At 40.6% G+C, this 20,446-nt stretch overlaps 5 protein-coding genes across 7 annotated transcripts; 2 read left to right on the forward strand and 3 right to left on the reverse strand.

The window, feature by feature from the left end:
- Positions 1-2,360: 2,360 nt before the first annotated feature.
- On the forward strand, positions 2,361-5,299 carry LOC141829195 (phenylalanine ammonia-lyase 2-like). Its single transcript, XM_074716611.1, has 2 exons — positions 2,361-2,850; positions 3,426-5,299. Exons 1-2 carry the CDS (start codon positions 2,432-2,434, stop codon positions 5,173-5,175), a joined length of 2,169 nt encoding a protein of 722 aa, XP_074572712.1. The 5' UTR covers positions 2,361-2,431; the 3' UTR covers positions 5,176-5,299.
- A 316-nt stretch (positions 5,300-5,615) lies between these two features.
- Positions 5,616-11,227, reverse strand: LOC141829196 (cryptochrome-1-like). Of its 3 annotated transcripts, none has more exons than XM_074716612.1 (5): positions 10,446-11,227; positions 9,211-9,432; positions 7,210-7,922; positions 6,025-6,696; positions 5,616-5,834 (listed from the first exon to the last, which is right to left on the reverse strand). In XM_074716612.1, the coding sequence occupies exons 1-5, from the start codon at positions 10,756-10,758 to the stop codon at positions 5,754-5,756; spliced, it is 2,001 nt and encodes a 666-aa protein (XP_074572713.1). In that variant the 5' UTR covers positions 10,759-11,227; the 3' UTR covers positions 5,616-5,753. The 3 variants fall into 3 exon arrangements, with proteins under 3 accessions (XP_074572713.1, XP_074572714.1, XP_074572715.1); XM_074716613.1 differs by having other exon boundaries at positions 5,616-5,816; positions 10,446-11,226; XM_074716614.1 differs by having other exon boundaries at positions 5,774-5,848; positions 10,446-11,226.
- Positions 11,228-11,940: 713 nt separating this feature from the next.
- On the forward strand, positions 11,941-14,366 carry LOC141829813 (wall-associated receptor kinase 2-like). The gene is made up of 3 exons (XM_074717316.1): positions 11,941-12,856; positions 12,952-13,107; positions 13,171-14,366. Exons 1-3 carry the CDS (start codon positions 11,941-11,943, stop codon positions 14,310-14,312), a joined length of 2,214 nt encoding a protein of 737 aa, XP_074573417.1. The 3' UTR covers positions 14,313-14,366.
- Positions 14,367-14,779: 413 nt separating this feature from the next.
- LOC141829197 (NAC domain-containing protein 21/22-like) lies at positions 14,780-16,285 on the reverse strand. The gene is made up of 3 exons (XM_074716615.1): positions 15,954-16,285; positions 15,603-15,871; positions 14,780-15,326 (listed from the first exon to the last, which is right to left on the reverse strand). The coding sequence occupies exons 1-3, from the start codon at positions 16,174-16,176 to the stop codon at positions 14,988-14,990; spliced, it is 831 nt and encodes a 276-aa protein (XP_074572716.1). The 5' UTR covers positions 16,177-16,285; the 3' UTR covers positions 14,780-14,987.
- Positions 16,286-17,634: 1,349 nt separating this feature from the next.
- LOC141828848 (large ribosomal subunit protein uL22z-like) lies at positions 17,635-20,269 on the reverse strand. Its single transcript, XM_074716232.1, has 7 exons — positions 20,197-20,269; positions 20,068-20,104; positions 19,674-19,714; positions 18,510-18,740; positions 18,331-18,433; positions 18,172-18,239; positions 17,635-17,875 (listed from the first exon to the last, which is right to left on the reverse strand). Exons 1-7 carry the CDS (start codon positions 20,197-20,199, stop codon positions 17,834-17,836), a joined length of 525 nt encoding a protein of 174 aa, XP_074572333.1. The 5' UTR covers positions 20,200-20,269; the 3' UTR covers positions 17,635-17,833.
- Positions 20,270-20,446: the final 177 nt, after the last annotated feature.

Consider the following 20,446-nt stretch of genomic DNA (forward strand, 5'->3'; position numbering starts at 1 on the left):
CAAAACAAGCACAAAATATATATTTTTTAAAAAATACTAATGTCCCAATCCTCATCTTTGACTAACACCTAGTATATATGATGATAATGAGATACCACTTGGAAGGCAATATAATTAAGCTATTTGTGGTAAAAAAATCAGGGTTAAAAGTTAATTAAACTTGATGTTTGAGTATCAAATAGGGAAATTTGTGGAATTGAGTTTGTCCATGTAGGAAGTAGTGATGTGGTAGTGACCATTCCACTCAAGGACTCGTAGGGTGGTTGGTGGGACATGTGAATCAGTGTGCGCCACATTGTCATCTTCCATTCTCCATTTATTCATATTAATTTTCATTTATTATATTTTTTCTAATTTAGGGTGAGACCGAGCCCTACCAATCATTTTAATTTTCATAATAACACTTTAGATATTTATTATTAACGAATGATCGGTTGGGTGGTGTGGTTGGTGAAGAGCATCCCCTACCTAACCCTAACCTCACCCAAGGAAAATGCATTAGACTTGTTCAATTTTTTTTAAATATTCAATAGTCAATTCAATTGCTCCTATTATATTATGTTTTTATAAAATATTAGATTTCCATTTTCTAATTAAGTTATAATTAATAAAATTAGCTGATGAATCATCTAGTTCTCAAAATAAGATCATCAACTACTCCTTCAATTAAAAAGGTAGAATCTGTCATCTAACGGTCTTATACGATTGATACTATGATCATCTGTAAGGAAGTAAATCGGAAAGTTACAGTTAACCATTACAGAAGAGGATATTGTCTTAACTTCGTTGAAATTCAACCCTTTCACTTTAAGAAATCTAATCTATCCTATAATGATCAATTCAATCATGGCAGGCCGTCAACTACTCCATCGATGACAGTTTGACATCAACATTAATTAGAACTTGTTTTCAACATCAACGATTAGGTGGATTGACCAACTGATGCATGCACGCATGAAATTATAAGAACGATAATTATTTAGCCGGCAATTCATAGGAATTTTATTAATCATTTTATTGGAAAAAAAAAGAGTCAAACAGCTCGGGGTTGACTGGTTTATTTAGATCATGCGTGACATAAGCATCGCGTCACACGTGAAAAACTACTTTATTTCTGAAATATTGCAATTCATTCAGTGTGTGATTTATGCAAATTTGATTTTCTTCATTTTTCTCAAATTGTCTGTTAGATGTCAAAAAATTATCGTAATTTACCTCTTGATTTTTCTTCTTCTGAATTATCATAATTTTAGTAGTGAACTATTCTCGATAAAAAGTTAAAAGAAATAAAAATAATAATTGTGTTCATATATTTTTTATTAGCGTTAAAAATGTTAATTTATTTTACAAGGAAAAAATATAATTATAATTTTAGTATTTCCAAACTCATTCAATTCACTCTTTTTGTCTTCTTTTAAAAATTAAAAATTACCCAAAAATCACCTTCTCAAAGGTGAAACGAAACAAATTCTAAACGTTTAAATGGTATATTGTAATTATAATTTACCTTTGGATTTGAAATTATTATAACGAAGTTTAAAAAATTTTAAAAGATACATTTAAGATATTACTAATATATACTTAGATAATTAATAAATATTTTAATAAAATTTATTTAAATATAAATAATAATATAATAAATTATATAGTACAATGATATATATATATATATACACGGTTGATATTTTTCTATAAAACCCCTGTAATATCTAAAATATTTGGCAGCTATTTCTTACCTACCCAACGAGAAGGAGATGGTAGGTAAGGAAATTGACCATTGTGGATTGTTCAACCATGCTCCACCCATTTCTTATTTTTACCAATTCATTCAAAATAATAATTAACTTGCTCAAATGGAAGACTACAAGATGCAACTACATGGATCCTTTTATGATAATAATAATAATAATAATAATAAATGCCGACTTTGAATATTTTAATTAAATGATTTTTCATGTTAGATATAAAAACCATTAGTTTTAACATGTTCAATTGGGGGAAAATAAAGCATTAACATGGCAATCGATGAAGGAAAATGGTCAAGCTCCTACAATTTCTCTGTCAATTTTTACAATAATTTCGGAAAAGAAAGAAAGAAATGGTGTCCATTTCAAATGATTAATTTTTCCTCTCTCTTTTTTTTAATAAAAATAATAAATAATAAAATAAAATTATGTCCATTTCCTTTCACCCACCCATGGAGTGGAAGCTACTTCGTAACCGTAGATCAGTGAATCTAATCTGACGGCTGAAATCCAATGCCAACAAACCAACTCACCTCCCCTGTTCCACCAACCCAACTCCATACCTTCTCGCTATTTAAAGCCTTCCCCTGCTTCCTTCTCCTCCAGGAAAAGAGAAAGCCCTGCAGCTCTGTTTTCCACTGCTTATTATTATTCATCGTCCCTTTTCCTCTCTCTTCTTTCAATCGATGGAGGTCGTCAACGGCGCGCACGCAAACGGTGCCGGAGTCACCGTTAACAACGGGCACGGGGATGGGCTCTGCATCAAGAGCGGCGGCGACCCCCTGAACTGGGGCGCCGCCGCGGACGCGCTTTCGGGGAGCCACGTCGACGAGGTGAAGCGGATGGTGGAGGAGTTCCGGCGGCCGCTAGTGAGGTTGGAGGGCGCCACGCTGAAGGTGGCGCAGGTGGCGGCGGTAGCGGCCAGGGCGAGGGAGATGCGGGTGGAGCTGTCGGAGGCGGCGCGCGAAGGGGTGCGCGCCAGCAACCAGTGGGTACTCGACAGCATGGCCAAGGGAACCGACAGCTACGGCGTCACCACCGGATTCGGCGCCACCTCTCACCGGAGAACCAAGGAGGGCGGCGCCCTGCAGAAGGAGCTCATCAGGTACGGTAACTCTGTTCTCACTTCTAATCTCTTTTAACTCTCATTTATTTTGAATATTAATTTTTATACCCTTTGGTAGAATTTGTTTTTCTCAAAACAAAATAGAGAGGAAATAGGGAAACGTAAAATGAAATTAAAGGGGTGAAATGAAATTTTCCAGACAGATATTTCAAAGAAAAATAGTTTGGCAACTGCATTGCTTCACACGTTAGCACTTTGGTCAACTATTGATTTGAATTTTTGTTTTTTTGTTTTTTGTTTTTTGCTTTTGGTGGGTGAGATGTAAGTTCACGAGGAAATCATTTTTTTAATAAAACAATTGCTAATTTAATTTAATTTAATTTAATTTAATTTAGTTGAAATATTAACTCTGCGATATCGTTTGCTCACCAACTCTGTGGGAATAAAACAACAACAATTAAGTCAGATTAAAAATAAATAAAATAAAATAAAATTGCAGAAATAACGTATTATTAGTTATCGAGTTTTTTTACAATTTTTTTCTAAAAAAGGAAAGAATGAACAAAACCTTGGCATGTGTTTCTCACCGCGAAGCTTCATCTTGGTCGGTGCAGATTCCTCAACGCCGGAATATTCGGGTCCGAGAAGGATTCCGGGCACAGGCTGCCGTCACCGGCTGCACGGGCGGCCATGCTCGTCCGCATTAACACCCTCCTCCAGGGCTACTCCGGCATCCGCTTCGAGATCCTGGAGGCCATGGCTAGCCTCCTCAACTCCGGAGTCACCCCTTGCCTCCCCCTGCGCGGCACCATCACAGCTTCCGGCGACCTCGTCCCACTCTCCTACATTGCAGGCCTTCTCACCGGGCGGCCCAACGCCAAGGCGCTAGCCCCCGACGGCGAGTCCATCGACGCGGCCGAGGCCTTCCGCCGCGCCGGCATCCCTGACGGCTTCTTCGAGCTGCAGCCAAAGGAAGGGCTCGCGCTTGTCAACGGCACCGCCGTCGGTTCCGGCCTCGCTTCCCTCGTCCTCTACGACGCCAATATCCTCGCCCTCCTCGCCGAGGTCCTCTCCGCCGTCTTCGCCGAGGTGATGCAGGGCAAGCCGGAGTTCACCGACCACCTCACCCACAAGCTCAAGCACCACCCGGGGCAGATCGAGGCGGCCGCCATCATGGAGCACGTCCTCGACGGAAGCGCCTACATCAAGCACGCCAAGAAGCTCCACGATCAGGATCCGCTGCAGAAGCCGAAGCAGGATCGCTACGCGCTCCGAACGTCGCCGCAGTGGCTTGGCCCTCAAATAGAAGTCCTCCGCTTCGCCACCAAATCCATCGAACGCGAGATCAACTCCGTGAACGATAATCCCCTCATCGACGTCGCCCGGAACAAGGCCCTCCACGGCGGCAACTTTCAGGGCACACCCATCGGCGTCTCCATGGACAACACTCGTCTCGCGATCGCCGCAATCGGCAAGCTCATGTTCGCCCAATTCTCCGAACTCGTCAACGACTTTTACAACAACGGATTGCCCTCTAATCTCTCCGGCGGACGGAACCTTAGCCTTGACTACGGTTTCAAGGGGGCAGAAATCGCGATGGCCGCCTATTGCTCCGAGCTCCAATTTCTGGGCAATCCGGTGACCAACCACGTTCAGAGTGCGGAGCAGCATAACCAGGACGTGAACTCGCTGGGGCTGATCTCCGCGAGGAAGACGGCTGAGGCCGTCGACATCCTCAAGCTCATGTCGGCGACCTACTTGGTGGCCCTCTGCCAAGCCATCGACCTGCGACACCTGGAGGAGAACCTAAAGCACGCGGTGAAGGCGGCGGTGAGCCTCGTCGGCAAGCGCGTACTCACCACTGGCGCCAACGGAGAGCTCCACCCCGCGCGTTTCTGCGAGAAGGACCTCCTCACCGTGGTCGACCGGGAGCACGTGCTGAGCTACGCCGACGACCCCTGCAGCTCCGCCTACGTGCTGATGCCCAAGCTGCGGATGGTACTGGTGGAGCACGCCCTCGGCCACGGCGACAAGGAGAAGGACGCCGCCGCGTCCATCTTCCACAAAGTCGCGGCTTTCGAGGAGGAGCTCAAGGCGGTGTTGCCGAAGGAGGTGGAAGCGGCGCGCGCCGCCTTGGAGAGCGGCAACCCAGCCATCAGCATCCGGATCAAGGAGTGCAGGTCGTACCCACTGTATCGGTTGGTGAGGGAGCAGCTGGGGGCGGCTTACCTGACCGGCGAGAAGGTGCGGTCGCCGGGGGAGGAGTTCGAGAAGGTGTTCGCAGCCATCAACGCCGGGCTGATCATCGATCCTCTGCTTGAATGCTTGAAGGAGTGGAATGGCGCTCCAATTCCCATCTGCTAAAAAAACGTTAAGCGTGAGATTATCAATTAAAGAAAAAAAAAAGTGTGTAATTGTGTTCAATGAAATCAGGAGCAAGTTATTTCTTGTTTTTATTTTCTTTTTTAATCGAAAATATGTTCTTGTTTCGATTGCTTCGTATTTATTTAGTATGATAAAACTTTTGATAACTAGATCCTGCAAATTTTGTGAAATCTATTAGTAATAATCTGAGAATTGTGGAAAATCGACCAAACAAAATCAATCAAAATTATCATATAAATATAAAATTTATTGTATTTTCTTCTTTTATAAAAATGTAATTTATTATCATATAAAAAAACTGTAATAAATTGAATCAAATATTCATAATTATATATACAAGAATAATAAGTGGAAATGATAATGTAATAAATTGATGTACGACTAACCTCCTGAACATTTATTTCAAACGACCGAGGAAGTACAGATTAAAACTGTTTCGATTTTCTAAGATTTGAAAATTATTTCTGATGTGCAATTATACAAGTAGAATTTAAAAAAAAAAATTAAGATTGTTAATGTAAACAGTTGAATGACCATGATACCACTTGTTGTTGTTGCTAAGGAAGTCTCTTGCATGGTCTCAAGCCATGGAAACTGCTTTCAGCATCACGGTGCTCCTCCTGCATCAGCAACATCATCTACACATCAGAAGCTTATGGATATGAAACAAACAAAAAAGCATATTGTAAATCAATCAAAATGTAAATTTCAATATAAACATGGATTTGTGATCTGTTATATATATATATGATTTAATTCATTTCATTATTTTTTTACAACAAATCAATTTGTGTCTTCTGCAAAACTGAAAAGTGTATTAGCAACTACCTTTTCATCTGCAATTTGATATGCTGGATAATCAGAGTTGGATTTCTCTGAATGGTGTTGGTCTACTGAATCATGTTCTTGTAGAGGATATCCCATTGGAGTGCCGAAATGGGTTGGAACGAAAAAATGACTCTCACTGATGCTTCTTTTCCTTGCAGATGAGGATTCAGCGGTCGAGATCAGGTCGGCATCCTTTGACTTGGCAGTATCAACTTGAGAACACAAGGCAATAGGGTTGGATCTTTCTCCATCTAGCAGGTTCACCCCCTTCTTTACTGAGATATCCTTCATGTTGTGGAAGGAAGGCACTCTCTGGTCAAGGGATGAATAATCACAAGATACATCTTTCTTTACGATGACTTTTGGGATGTCCAAGCTATTCATACTGATCAAATTATCAGCCACCACTTCATCTGAATTGATTGAATGTGCGACTTTCACAGCCCTATCACACTCCCACATCCTGTCCACAGCATCATTGAGTCGTTCCATAGCTGTATCGATGTCTACAATTGGCCTTGGATAGTTCGATCCTAGCTCAATTCCAGCTGATTTCAGCACAGTCATGGGAGCATCCCATGGATGATGGATCCATTCAGTCGGCACTCTAGCGAGCTCTGGAATCCAATTCCTTATGTATTCACCATCTGGATCGTACTTCTGACCTTGAACCTGATTCCAAATTGAAAAGAAAGTTGGTCTAAGAAATGTTTTACTAACGACGATAAGAATATGTGAGAGCTGGTTTTCACAGGAAGGGAGACCCATAAGAGATCATTACCCGCATATATAAAGGAATCATTAATTATCATGAGAAGACAATGCAATATAAATGAAAATGAAAGTACCAATAACTTATCAAACATCAAGAACACAGGTAGTCTGTAATCAGTACAGAATTATGTTTTGGGATGCCCCTTTATAACTATCTCAGTATAACTATAATTTAGTTAATGGGTAGTAGAGTTAGAGCAGTAAAGACCACAATGCGTAATTAGAATGATAAATGAAGACTACCAACAATTTCAAAAGGGACATGAATTTCTTTTAGCAAGGAAAATATGACATTATGGTGGATAGTGTTCTTAGAAAAATCAAAAATCAGTTAGCAATAGCAAATCGTGTTTTCCCCCTTTTATGGTAATCATAAGAGTTCTTTATAGCAAATCATCAGGTGGTTCATACCTCAGGATTGTCCATGCGTTTGAGCTCATGCCCATCAGGTAAGCTACCTGATACATACTGCCAACCAAGGATATCACTTTCAAGATCAGCATCTAGCAATGTGTCCCAAAAATATTTCATTCCCCAAGTCCATGGAAGTTGCAAAATTTTCACAAGGAAACTTGCCACGATCACTCTTGTTTTGTTGTGCAGCCAGCCAGTTGCCCAAAGTTCTCTCATTCCTGCATCCACCAAGGGATAACCAGTTCTTCCCTGTCTCCAAGACTTAAACTGACCTTCATCAACACGCCAAGGATAGTGCTTAAGATTACCCAGTAGTGATCGCTCATGTGTGAACGGGAAGTTAAAACAAAGATAACGTGAATACTCTCTTAGACCAATTGATCGCAAGAACATCTTCGCACTTTCTTCTTTTTTACAGTCCCTGTCTTTTGCCCACTGTAGTTGCTTGATTCTCACATTTTGATAAATTTTTCTAACACTAAGTTCGCCAAAATGGATGTACGGTGATAACATCGAAGTGGTGGTGTCTTCTACCTTCATTCTGTTTTCAGAATAATCTACAAGATGTCCATTGATAAATTCACTTAACACCTTATCTGCATTGCTCCAGCCAGGAGACCAGCCCCTGCTTAATAAAGCATTACTTAATTTTTCAGTTGCATTTTCAAGCGCTAGCTCCTCGATTGAACAGCCCTGAACCCTTTCCATGCCTGATACATCAGAACAAATGAGATGAAATGCAGTAATATAAAATAAAGATCAATTCTTGTTTCTAAACATCATGAAGCTTCATAAGTGGCAGGAAATGGTACTTAAATTGAATCTAGCACTACATATGTGCACATCTTGTTCCTCTTATCTAAAATTTAAAAGTAACAATCTTTAAAGCATTAATTTTGCAGGAGTTGATAAAAATATTCAAATACTTTCCTTAGATAAATATGTAACACTCTTGCAATTGTCAGGCAAGCATTGTAACTTGTAATCTCTCTAGATAGAACCATTAGTGTTTCTGAATAGAAGAAAAGCTTCTGACACTGAGTAATTATTTTGTTTAAAAAAACCTGAGTTACTCCAACTGGGAGGGCAAGCTCAAGAATAAAGATGAATCTGAATGTTTGACTTTAGTAGGTACTGAGAACCATAGCTTAATAACGACAAATGTTCATGAACAATTTGAATTCAATTTCAAATTAAATATATTGATGATAAACTCCACCATCATAATAGAAGGATGCTTTAGCACTTGTATTTCATACCAACTTTCCCAGTATTTAAATTTATTTCCATGTGAGGTTTTTTTGTTTGATCTAGTATGCAAACACATGATTCCAATTTACTATTATCCTGGACAGACTCAGGACCTGCACATTCAATTGAGACTCAAACGCAAGCCAAAGTGTGGTCATGTGGCATTTGCTGAAGTGGTTTTGTTCTGAGCTGGCAAGACATGACATCGGCTTCAAGGCTCCTAACCAAAGGAATGTTTGGCCCATATACACTGTCAAGGACCGTCAAGGAATGCTGCTACTTGGCTAAGAAAATGACTGTCAAGGAATTCATTTTCACAAGCTTATATTCAATTATTTTTCAGTTTGACCAGCAACCTTTGTTCATTAAGTAAAGCATTTTTGCCAAACACAAGAAACAGAGAAATTTCAATGAAACAAATGAAGCCTATTCCAAAACATAATTTCCCAGGTGTTGATGGAGATATCTTATTGATCGAATATATAGTTCTCTTATGGATGTTTCACAAGTTTCAGGTATATGGAAGAACCATTGGTAATAGACACTTGCACTACCTCCAACTGCTTTGCAAGGAACAAAATGTTCTGCAACTAACTTACTTCCTTACGCACCAATAGGTGCTCTATTGGACATTTGGACTAAAATAAGAAAGAATAAATTAGAAAAATGAATATTTTATAGCGATAATCACAATAAAGCAAACAAAAGTTTAGATATGACTCAAGCTCAAGTGTTAGATCAAAGCACCTGGAGGTGGAACCAATTTCCACGGAGGAAGAGGCAAAGTTAGCTCAACTGGCATGCTCATGCACTTCTCCCAGAATGCATCAAAGGTGGTAAACGCATGCCCACTCTCATCATAGACTTCCCATGGTTCATATAAGAGATCTCCATTAAAACTTTGAACAGTGATTCCAAGGCTCACTAGCTGGCTTTTTATTTTATGATCACGGACAACGGAAATAGGATCTAAATAGAATTGGAAGATTAATTGAAAAAGGTGATGGAAAATTAACAACTACATTCAGATAAGACAAAATAAAATAAACAAAATAAAATAAACATTCATTGACTATTGAATACAAAAATATATGTATGCTAGTCCAAGATGCTTAGAAATGACTTGCTATTCAAATCCTTGAATGTTCTGAACATGATTCTTAGAGAATGCAATGCCACAACAAGTTAAGTTTCTAAACATATTGCCATGTTAAACTTTCAATAATATTTAAAGTCTTCTAATTTTGGATAAGAATTAAGAGGCCGACTGATGTAGACTGTACTGATTATTGTTCGGGTTATTATAAGGTCTAAAACACATGATCCTTGTTGGGGTGAATTATTGTAGACATAAACTGCAAATCCATTAGAACCAGGACAATGATTGAAGTCGATTGATATAAAGATGTGCAGGGACCAAATTGTATCCACGCTTGAAATATTACCTAAATGATATGTACTACTTGTCCCTGATGGCAATAGTTGTTAAAACATAAACAACGGAGAACATGATTGAAAACTAATTTAACTTGGAATAATTAATTTTCACAGGATACTTGAGAGCTAAAGTTGCAAGATCCTATTCAAAAACATCTTGTTCAGTAAACACAAGCATCATTTTCTAGCAAATAGTGATAAGGACAGGACAAGGAGGAGCTTGCTGATGTCAGGTATAATGACAGTATGAATTTATTATGTTTATCAAATTTTTACTTTTTTTTCTTCAATAAATTTGTTCGTGAGTCCAACTTGTAGCGCGAAGATGTTTGTGAAGCTCACCTCCCGCTTAAAAAGTTGTCATTCAATCACTAAACAGGACACAGTTTTCTAACAGAAAACCATATGGAGTGAACAATCAATAGATCTTGTGATCTTCTAGTTGTTGATGTGCTCATCTAGTGAACAGAAAATGTTCGTGAAGCTAAATGAATTTAACACCTATTACTCAGGAAAACCACTCAAAGCAAGTTAAGACAGCTTACCATAAAGATGGTTATAAACCAATCTAGTAGCCCCAATTGCATCAATGCACTGCAAAAGAGCAGCAAGAGTGCTCTCAGCTCTGATGAACACGAGAGAAGCGCCAAGGGACCTCAACGACTGTTCAAGGTGCATGACCGACTGCTTCAGCCACCATCTAGAGACTCGACCAGGGTAGAACTGGCCCTCCTCGCCCGGACACCAAATGAAGACAGGGAGGACGCAGCCGTCCCTGGCGGCGGCCGCCAAGGCCGGATTGTCCTCGATCCTCAAATCTCTCCTGAACCAAACCACCGTCTCGGGTCGGCTTCCCATCGCCGCAGCAACCTCAGGCACTCATCGCCACCAGAAACTCAACCAAAAACAATCGATTTATCGCACAACAAGGCAATCTACAAGAGACTCCTCAAGTCAAGTTGCTCCCCCCTCGAAACAAACCGCTCCAATTCTTGCAAGCTTGCATCCATCATTCAAAAGAATGCTCTTTCCGACGCCATGAAGCCCTCCTCCAAGAATCTGACAAAGGAGGAAAGAGATCGCACTATCTTCGAATGACCGACCCTACCCAGCCAGAAGACTCTAAGATCTACCCAATCAGCAGCAATAACGCAAGCATGGCAGCGAAACAAAATCTTTCTCCCTAGATGTGGTAATCAATGATGCTCTGCATCAATCCAAGATCCCGATGTGCTCCATCCGATCGGGGAACTCTCACTCCTAAAGAATCAATGCCACCAACAACAAGTAAGAAATCAAAGAAGTGTTGTCCGACAAGTAACTGGGAATGGTTTCTGGTTTGTTCGTACATGGAACTTGCTATTTTTTCATACCCACCCTTTAATATTTAAAAATGTTACAATCAAGCTTTATTTATGATCTCGTGTTACGGCAACTGTAAGGCAATAAATACATTAGTAAATTTAATATTAATATATATATATATAATATTATTTTATAGCACGGAATATTATTTATTGTAAATAAAGATAAAGAAGTGGATTTTTATAGTGTCGCGTCAAACGTCACATCCGAACACACCAAGCCCATGCAGAAGAAAAGCCTGGGCCCCACCGGGATGTCGTTGTAGGCGGCGGGCCCGGCAGCCCATTTGGCTTTCGGACCGGTCCATTCACGACGCAGCAGCTCGATTCGGTTCGAACTGGACCACGTGACCACATTCAGAGGCCTGCTTAAATAATTGCTTTACGCGTGAAAAATTCCCTCGTTAATTTCATTTTAGTTTTTAGTTTTTATTTTAATTTGCCGGCTGTGCCACGTCGTTGACATGATGCCGATGTTTTGTTATCGTTACGTTGACGTTTAATTTCATCGACATTTCCCCTTACAGATCATCTTCATAATACGACATGTGCCAAACGTCGACCAAGCCTCATCGTGTTCATCAAATTCAGCAGCTATTTAGGAACCTAGCTAGCTAATTAATGCTTCTCGTTTGGAGACACAGCAAGCCAATTGATCATATCGATGATACACACGATGAAGAACATTAGCTTGTTGATCCTGCTGATTCTTCTGTTGCAGATCACTGCAACAGAGTCGACCGAGAATAGTAATTGCACTCGGAAATGCGGCGATATCCGCATCCCTTTTCCATTCGGCCTCCGCACGGAACGAGATCGAGGCTGCTACCTCCCCGGCTTCGGTCTCCGTTGCAACCGCACCACCCACCCGCCGGAACTCTACAGCTGGGACGGCCGACTCCAATTCCTCGGGATCGACCTCGCCGGAGCTCAAGCCACCGTCGTCACACGCATGTCCTGGGATTGCCAACGATCGGATGGACTCCGCGAGTCCTTCTACTTCTCGTTGGACATCACCGGCACACCCTTCACCGTCTCCAGCGACCGCAACGTGTTCACCACCATAGGCTGCAACGCTGTCGTCCTCTTCAACGGCACAAGCTTCGACTCCATTCCCTTCTTCACCGGCTGCGTCTCCCTCTGCAACGACAACACCACCGTCGGCAAGGGGTGCTCCGGCAACGGGTGCTGCAGGGCGTCCATCCCCCACGGCCTCCAGTCCTTCCAGACCACCATATACGCCTTCCCTTTGAAAATCCCCTACTGGTCGGTCAACGGCAGCCTCTGCTCGTATTCCTTCGTCATCGAGCGCGACTCGCACGCCTTGGACTTCGACCGGGGGGATCTCTTCGGAAACAACTACTTTTTGAAACACGAACGAAACCGTGTTCCTCTCGTTCTCGATTGGTCCATCGGCGACGCGTCTTGCAAGGATGCTAAGTTCAGAAATTCGACGTCGATATTCGCGGCGGCGTCCTATGCCTGTGTCAGTGAGAATAGCGAATGCGCGGATAGCAAAAATGGACAAGGTTATGTCTGCAACTGCGCAGCTGGTTATCAAGGTAATCCCTACCAGCAAAACGGATGCACAGGTATATTCTATTCACAATTTTGCTTACGCTAATTATATATATATATATATATATATTCTATGCTTAATCGTCTCTTCTTTGTTGACCGTGTACAGATATCGACGAGTGTGCAAAATCTTTCAATAGCAGTTCATGTTTCGGAGTCTGCAAAAACTTGCCTGGAAATTTCTCATGCAAATGCCCGGAAGGAACGCAAGGCAACCCTTGGACACGAGATGGATGCGTACATATCTCCGATAACTCCAACAAAAGTATACATTTATCAGTTCAGTAGATCATTTGATTCCTATATATAATAAAATGAATTTCTGCAGAGTCAATCCGATTCATAACCGCTGCTAGCCTCCAAGGAGGCATCATGTTCCTGGTCATAGCTATTGTCTTACTCTGGAGATTCTTGAAAGAAAGAACCATCCGGAAGCGGAAGCAAAGATTTTATCAGCGAAATTTGGAGCTGTTAAGGAGAGAGCAGTGTTGTTCAGATATTGACGTGATCGAAAGGATGAAGATCTACGAGCTGGATGAGCTGGAAAAGGCCACCAACAACTTCGACAAAGCTCGGATGGTCGGCGGCGGCGGCCACGGCTACGTGTACAAGGGCATCTTGTCCGACCAGCGAGTGGTGGCCATCAAGAAGCCCAAGATCAGCAACCAGAGAGAGCTCGGCCAGTTCATCAACGAGGTCTTCATCCTGTCGCAGACCAGCCACCGTAACGTCGTCAAGCTCTTCGGCTGCTGCCTCGAGACCGAGGTCCCGCTGCTCGTCTTCGAGTTCATCTCCGGCGGAACGCTCACCGGTCGTCTCGTCGACCACGAAAAGTTCCCCCCTTTCTCTTTCCAAGAACGACTAAGGATCGCCACCGACGTCGCGAGAGCACTAACTTACCTGCACTGCGAGGCCTCGGTGACGATCTTCCATCGAGACGTGAAGTCGAGCAACGTGCTGTTGGACGAGAAGAATGTCGCCAAGCTGTCAGATTTCGGCGTTTCGCGATCGGTCGGCGACCTCGAGAAGAACTACGTGAGCACGACGGTGCAAGGAACTTATGGATACTTGGACCCGGAGTACCACCAAACGGGGAGATTGACTGAAAAAAGTGATGTTTATAGCTTCGGCGTCATTCTCGCAGAGCTCCTCACGGGGAGGCTGGCGATTCCTTCGCAGAATTCGGTGGCGGAGATGAGATACATGGTCATGGATTTCCACCACGCGTTGAAGGACGGCTCCCTTCATCGAGTTCTCGATCCTCTGGTTCTCGAAGAGGCAGCTGGGAACTCAGAAACCATTGAAAGAGTGACGAAGTTGGCGGGCCTGTGCTTGAAGTCGAATGGGATCGACCGGCCGACGATGAAAGAGGTGGAGGATGAACTAGAAGCAGTGAGACTCATGAAACAGAGAGGCATCGCAATCCATGTTATGAGGAGCAAGATTAGGAAGCGAGTGGAGCGTTCATGAACACTACTTTTGGAAGCCGCGTAGCATCGATCATCTGGATCAGAAGAAGAAGAAAACGACATGGAAATATAGCTGCTGTTTTATATATGCTATATATAATTAACTAACTGGTTAGACAAAGGAAGTGCAATTTGATTTCTTTCTAACAATTAATATTGATGTATGCAAAATGTTGATCGGATTTGTTCAAACAAATGGAACAATTAATCTGCAATTCTTTCAGCCTGCAACCAAGAAGGGTATCTCTATAAGCAAGCCGAGAGCTAGCATTTCAAGATGAATTAGGTTTAGGGTTTATTAGAGAGCCATGATCAAGTGCACTTAACGTCTTTAACTAATTATTAGGTCAAAGATCGTTGACGACCGTACGTGCATGAAGCCTGAGTTTTGTCAAGGCATTTATATGCATGTCGAGGCATCGATCTAATTTCATTCAACTTCAAAAATATATCCATGTAATAGTCGATTAAGAAATGCAATCATTACAATTTACACGTACTGAAAACTACAATAATACATATACACAGACATATATATATATATAAACAATGTAATCATATATATATATATGAGCATTTCAGTCACACTCTTTCAAATTCAAATCGACTTTTAATTGGACTCCTCCAGCACAGCTCCCTGCAGATCCATCCAAAATAAACTCTAATTAAACAATAATCAGTGATACTGCCACCTCGGTGTCTGATGAAGCCCCAAGCCGTGCTGCTGAATTATCTGTGAATCAAACCCCACGTCCGCCAAGAACCCTAGCTCATCCCGAACTGATGACAGTGGTGATGAGCTGCAGTAATGCAGCAGGGAATTAGAGAGATCGTCATGGGACATGAAATGGTCAGTGCACAGTACTGCTGCATGGTCTGCTGCTGCCATGGGTGGGTTCATAAGCTGTGGAGGAGGCGAAGAAGAAGATGGTGGTGAGCTCATAGTTGTGTCATGAGCTGCTGCTTCTCCTGATCCTTTCCTCTTGTGGAATACTCTGCACAGAACCCAATCCTCCTGCATGCCATTCCATCGACCATAATAATTATTTCTACATGAATTAATTACTAAATAGATTTTATTATCGTTTTCCTCTTCCTCCTTGTCTGTTCTTTTTTTCCCCTCTTTCTCTTTGATCTTCTAAGTGGACACAACTTAAATAACTGGACAAATATGAATTTAACGATCGATGATGAAAAGAAACTTAATTAAACAAGTTAATTATCGATCGATCGATAACAAATATACATGTTAGATATAAAAATTTAAATAAAGAATAATATAGATATATACCTTGGGCGGAGAGTTGGGAGTTTGAAGCCGAAACTCATGCATGACCCAAGCAGTCTTGGTCCCATTGGGAGCTCTTCCACTGTAAAACACCAACGTCTTCCTCATCCCAACGACGACCTGCGTTCTCGGATCACAAATGACTCTATCTTTCCCCGTAGCTTTCCAATAACCCGATTTGGTGGCTCGATTGGAGCGCAATCCAGTCGCGTACTTGCGGTCGCGGAAGCTAAAGAAGTACCACTCCTCCGCAGTGCTCAGTTTAGCTACATCTGCGTGCGTGTTCTATCGATCGATTAATTAATTCTCAAAGATTTTTGTGTTCTGTAGCAGAAGAATTAATTAAGAACAAACCTGGAAGCTCCCATGGCTCGTTGGTGTGCAAATTCACCTCCACCATCGTTCCTTCAGCTCCAGCTCCTCCTCCTCCTCCTCGTCCTCCTCCTCCTTCCTGATCGTCATGGCTCCAGTGAGTTGCTACCTTGTTGTAGAGGTAGTGGCACACCAACTCTTCGTCGCTCGGGTAGAATCTGAACCCTGGAGGCAGCCTCGCCTCTATCTCCCGCAATCCCATCATGCAAACTTAATCGATCGATCTATACTGTTTGTTAATTTAATTTCCTACTCGATCCAAAACCTTTTCTGCTTCCATATAAATTGCTAAGAGCAGGCGGTTTCAGCCAGCTGCTTCGTCTGTATTTATATATTCTATTCTTCCACGCGGTTGCTTGTGCTGAAGAAGAAGAAGGAAGAAGAGCACTGTAATAATTAAGAAAAAATTCAATAATTCATAAGAGATTAATGGAGAATTTGTTATATTTGGATGCAAACGATAACGAGAAAAATAAAAATAATAAAAATAAAAATAATAATTGTGACGTGGACACATCAGCATATGATGCAATTATAATTAATGATTAATGGAGAAATTATTAACTTACGGGGGCCCAAGGGAATAATAGTTGATCACTACAAGTCACGAGCAATTGGGTGGGGTTTCGTTGAGCATTAATTAATCGTACGTCTTGGAGTTGAGTCGGGGAAGAATAACAAACTTAATTTTCTTCATCGTCTTTATATTCATCATTGTTAATGGTGTTTTCTTCATTGTTATACGCTACAATAGTGAATGATCGATCATAGTTTTAAAAAAAACAAATACATAAAATAAAATATAAAATATCGTCGAGCAAAAAACAAAACCAAACAAATTGCCAAAGAGGTGGTCCTTGTAGATATATTGGACACAAATGTTGGTGTTGAAAGAGCTGAAATACATCACATCAAATTTCAATGATTAAACTCCATTATTGGGAGTTAATTTAATTTAATTTATTTTCTATTTATATATATTTATTAATTTAAAAAAATTAAATAATAGGGTTTGGACAAAGAGTGACGACTCCCTCATTCCCTTTCTTTCACCACCAAATTGCTTCTTTTTTAGTGTAGTCCCCATCTTCGACCACGTGTCTCGTATTAATGGGCATGCAGCCGCCAAGCATATTGATTAGCCATTCTAAAGATTTTTAGAGTATTCTATTTTATTTTCATTAAGATCAACCATTTTTTATATAAAAATGTAAAGTTTGTGGTTTATTGCAATGAACAGTCTGTAGTTGTTAAAGTGAACCTAGGAATATGATGCCCTTCAAATACTCCATCAGTACAGCAAACAAGCTTACACTTCAACTACTTTCCAACAATAATTAGACTTCTCACTAAAAAACCAAAAAACCTTTCACATAGAATAGAAAAGATTGCACCACCAAATACATCATTTTGGCAGTTAGTTAAGTAATTAATTCATGAACATGGCCAAGGCAGAGAAGACTAATGTTTCTACATGAGTAAAATAAATCAAAATGCGTATGACTGCTTAGCATGGTAGGGTTAGAGTTCACTAGATCACTTGGGAGAGCAGACAAGCGTTTGTTTGCAAGCATGGTTTAAGTTGATTGAGAGATGAAAGCGAACCTTGCACGAAAGATTCTATCTTATTTAAGATTGTCTATGAACTTGGGGCGAACAAAGATAACCAAAAAAATATATAGTAGAAGTTTTCCCATTGAAAAGAGTAGCTGGAACAAAGTTCATCAAGCACAAAAGCAATTTGAAAATGATTTGTTACATGCCCCAAGTAAATGCTTAAAATACCAAAATGACAAACGAGTAATATTAGCATCCAGGAAACTAAAGGCTATGTCTATGGAGATGGTCTCACTTCTAATCGACTAAGCTTTCCTGGATTTGCTGGTGGCGAGCTGGGTCTCAGGCTGCAGCAACAAAATATGATGCAACCAGAAATTATTAACACGACAAAAAATAAATGGCAAGAAGACTAAAAGAATGAAAAAGGTTGCGATGTTTCCAACGGGAATAATTTCTAAGAACTTATATTTTCATCGAAAGAAATGGCAACAAATGATTGGACCCAAAGAAAAACAATTCACTTCTTTTATAGCACAAGATTAGGCAGGCAAAAAGGACTAGCATTGGTAAAGGCCTTGGTTCTTCCAAAGACACGCATAAAACAGCTTCTCAAGAATAACTTTGAAAAGGAGGAGATTACCTCTTTCTTGACTGACTCTTCCTTCTCAGACAATATAAGTTCAATATGGCAAGGAGAGGACATATAGGCTGCAATACAGAACATTGCAGCTCAATTAGATATTGATAAAAATAAATAAATAAATAAATAAGAAACATTTAGCTTGGCGGAGGAACTTACGGTTGATTCTACCATGAGCACGGTATGTCCTGCGCCTCTGCTTCTGGGCCTGGTTAACTTGTATGTGAGAAATGAAGAGTGCGTCAACATCCAAGCCCTTGACCTACATAACAGAAACAAATATTAGCAATATAAGCAAAGCACTGAAGCTAGAAGGTCATGGCCTGTATCCATGATACCTCTGCATTGCTTTCAGCATTCTTTAGGAGATCTAAAATGAATCCAGCTGATTTCACAGGCCACCGACCCTGCCCATTTGGGTGCTTGCCCTTGACCTGAGCAGTTCTGCCTACTCCACCGGAAAACCTCCGGAAGGGAATAGCCTGCTTATGAGCAATGACATCGTTCAAATATCTTTTCGCCTTTGCTAGAGGCAGTTTCCTAATTGCGTGTGCGGTTTCACGGGTGTTCTGTTGACATAAACAATGTGCAGTATCAACGAGTGTTCTGGTGACATAATCAAAATGTAAACATGTAGTTTTGCTTACTGATTACTGAGAATAATCAAATTGGCCAAAACTCTTATTAATAAAGATCACAAAGATTACGAATAACAATGTTTTGATACTAAATGATAAAAGATCATTTCCAACTGTAATCACTTAAAGAAGTAAGATGTTGTAACAGAATTGAGAGTCACCAGACAGGACGAACCTGACGTGATCAATAACTTAGGCATACGAGTCAAGAATGGAGGTACAATAAATAAGCAAGTACAACTATTAATATGCTCTAGCAATGCAGATGGTTTATTTAAACTATTGATACAAGTAAACATAATAACTAAATTCATAAAAATGTCCATTGAAAATATATTAGAAATAAGAAGCAAAGGGGCAATTTGGATATGTTTAAATATTGTTTTTAATTAAATGTTAGTTTTTTGTATGTTAATCAATAATCTCAACAAAAAGATGCTTCTTATTTATGCATGCAATGGGCATAAATCAATGAGCAGCAATGCACATATACAAATATGCATTCGTTGCCTGACGGTCATTCATTATCATAAAAATAACCAATAAAATAATTTCTAGATACAATAACAATTTACCATGTGCGCACTAATGTCTTCTATAAATTAAACTCTATTAGATAATTAAAATCATGAAAAACCTCTTTATTAATCAGAAACATGATTAATCTTTACCAATCCCAATTGCACATAAGATTTGAAGCATACTGCCAACAAAGCAATCATTTTTTAGTATCATAGGTCTTTGATCAATCACACTGACACCATTCCCAGAAAGGGGAGTTGAGATGCATTGTCTTAGAATTTTTAGCAAGAAAATTTTGTCCAAAAAACATTTTAAGAATAATAACAAATAGCTACAACGTACCTTGAAGTGAACCCTCAAGTCATGACCCATAGCCTTAGCAGCTGCATGAACCAAAAAAAAAGAGTAAGAAGAATAACAAGTGATTTAAACAACATAATCGGGGAATTATAGTAGTATATGACAACGGTAAAGGTAAAGGAAGAACGTTCCCCCTCAAGCAACACAAAACTATGGTCATAATCACAAGTCCAGCCCCGCTCATGTCACGGGAAAAAAACTAAATCATAGAAACCATATTAGAAAAACAAGTCACGCCAACTGAATAGATAAATAACAGGGCAAAACCAACTCAAAAGCATGATTCAAAGGAAAACAGCAGAGATCGACCAAAATCGAAACTTGATGCGAATAAGACACCGGCGAGAAGAAGAAAGGCAAGTAGGAGGAAACTTACACTTGGTTGGATTGGAAGGGTCCCTCGAATACTTCACCTGATTGAAAAGATCGGAACACAAAAACAACCATTAGCATCGGATTACCACTAAACCTTACTTCTCGAAGTAACGGGAATGATGGATCTCACCATGACTGCAAATGCTTCTTCAGTATCCTCGACTCTCCCTGTGCACCGGCGGGAGGTAGAGTGGCGGCTTAGACCGCTGAATGGAACCCTGCGACTGTTTAAATACACGATTGGGATGAGCCGAAACTAAGGCTTAAGTGGGCTTCTAAAGAAACCCTAATGGGCCTGTTTGATTTACGAAAATTCTTAATATGGATTTTTTTCCTATAAGAAAAATAAAATATAAACAAATATTAATATTAAATTTAAA

This window comes from Curcuma longa, chromosome 5 (assembly GCF_044706935.1).
Source record: "Curcuma longa cultivar G26 ecotype Majalengka, Jawa Barat chromosome 5, ITB_CL_G26_1.1, whole genome shotgun sequence".
NCBI classification, from domain to species: Eukaryota; Viridiplantae; Streptophyta; class Magnoliopsida; order Zingiberales; family Zingiberaceae; genus Curcuma; species Curcuma longa.

Excerpts from the sequence above, each read along its gene's own strand:
- LOC141828848 (XM_074716232.1), bottom strand. Across the intron at positions 19,715-20,067 it reads CCCTTCCAATCCAACCAAGT|CTGCTAAGGCTATGGGTCAT; the intron begins GTAAGTTTCCTC and ends TGGTTCATGCAG. Across the intron at positions 17,876-18,171 it reads AAGAGTCAGTCAAGAAAGAG|CCTGAGACCCAGCTCGCCAC; the intron begins GTAATCTCCTCC and ends TTGTTGCTGCAG.
- LOC141829195 (XM_074716611.1), top strand. The coding sequence starts at position 2,432 with ATGGAGGTCGTCAACGGCGCGCACGCAAACGGTGCCGGAGTCACCGTT. Across the intron at positions 2,851-3,425 it reads CTGCAGAAGGAGCTCATCAG|ATTCCTCAACGCCGGAATAT; the intron begins GTACGGTAACTC and ends TGGTCGGTGCAG.
- LOC141829813 (XM_074717316.1), top strand. The coding sequence starts at position 11,941 with ATGAAGAACATTAGCTTGTTGATCCTGCTGATTCTTCTGTTGCAGATC. Across the intron at positions 12,857-12,951 it reads CCAGCAAAACGGATGCACAG|ATATCGACGAGTGTGCAAAA; the intron begins GTATATTCTATT and ends GACCGTGTACAG. Across the intron at positions 13,108-13,170 it reads CTCCGATAACTCCAACAAAA|AGTCAATCCGATTCATAACC; the intron begins GTATACATTTAT and ends GAATTTCTGCAG.
- LOC141829197 (XM_074716615.1), bottom strand. The coding sequence starts at position 16,176 with ATGATGGGATTGCGGGAGATAGAGGCGAGGCTGCCTCCAGGGTTCAGA. Across the intron at positions 15,872-15,953 it reads CGAGCCATGGGAGCTTCCAG|ATGTAGCTAAACTGAGCACT; the intron begins GTTTGTTCTTAA and ends ACACGCACGCAG. Across the intron at positions 15,327-15,602 it reads CTCCCAACTCTCCGCCCAAG|GAGGATTGGGTTCTGTGCAG; the intron begins GTATATATCTAT and ends AATGGCATGCAG.
- LOC141829196 (XM_074716612.1), bottom strand. The coding sequence starts at position 10,758 with ATGGGAAGCCGACCCGAGACGGTGGTTTGGTTCAGGAGAGATTTGAGG. Across the intron at positions 9,433-10,445 it reads GGTTTATAACCATCTTTATG|ATCCTATTTCCGTTGTCCGT; the intron begins GTAAGCTGTCTT and ends AATTCTATTTAG. Across the intron at positions 6,697-7,209 it reads AACGCATGGACAATCCTGAG|GTTCAAGGTCAGAAGTACGA; the intron begins GTATGAACCACC and ends ATTTGGAATCAG.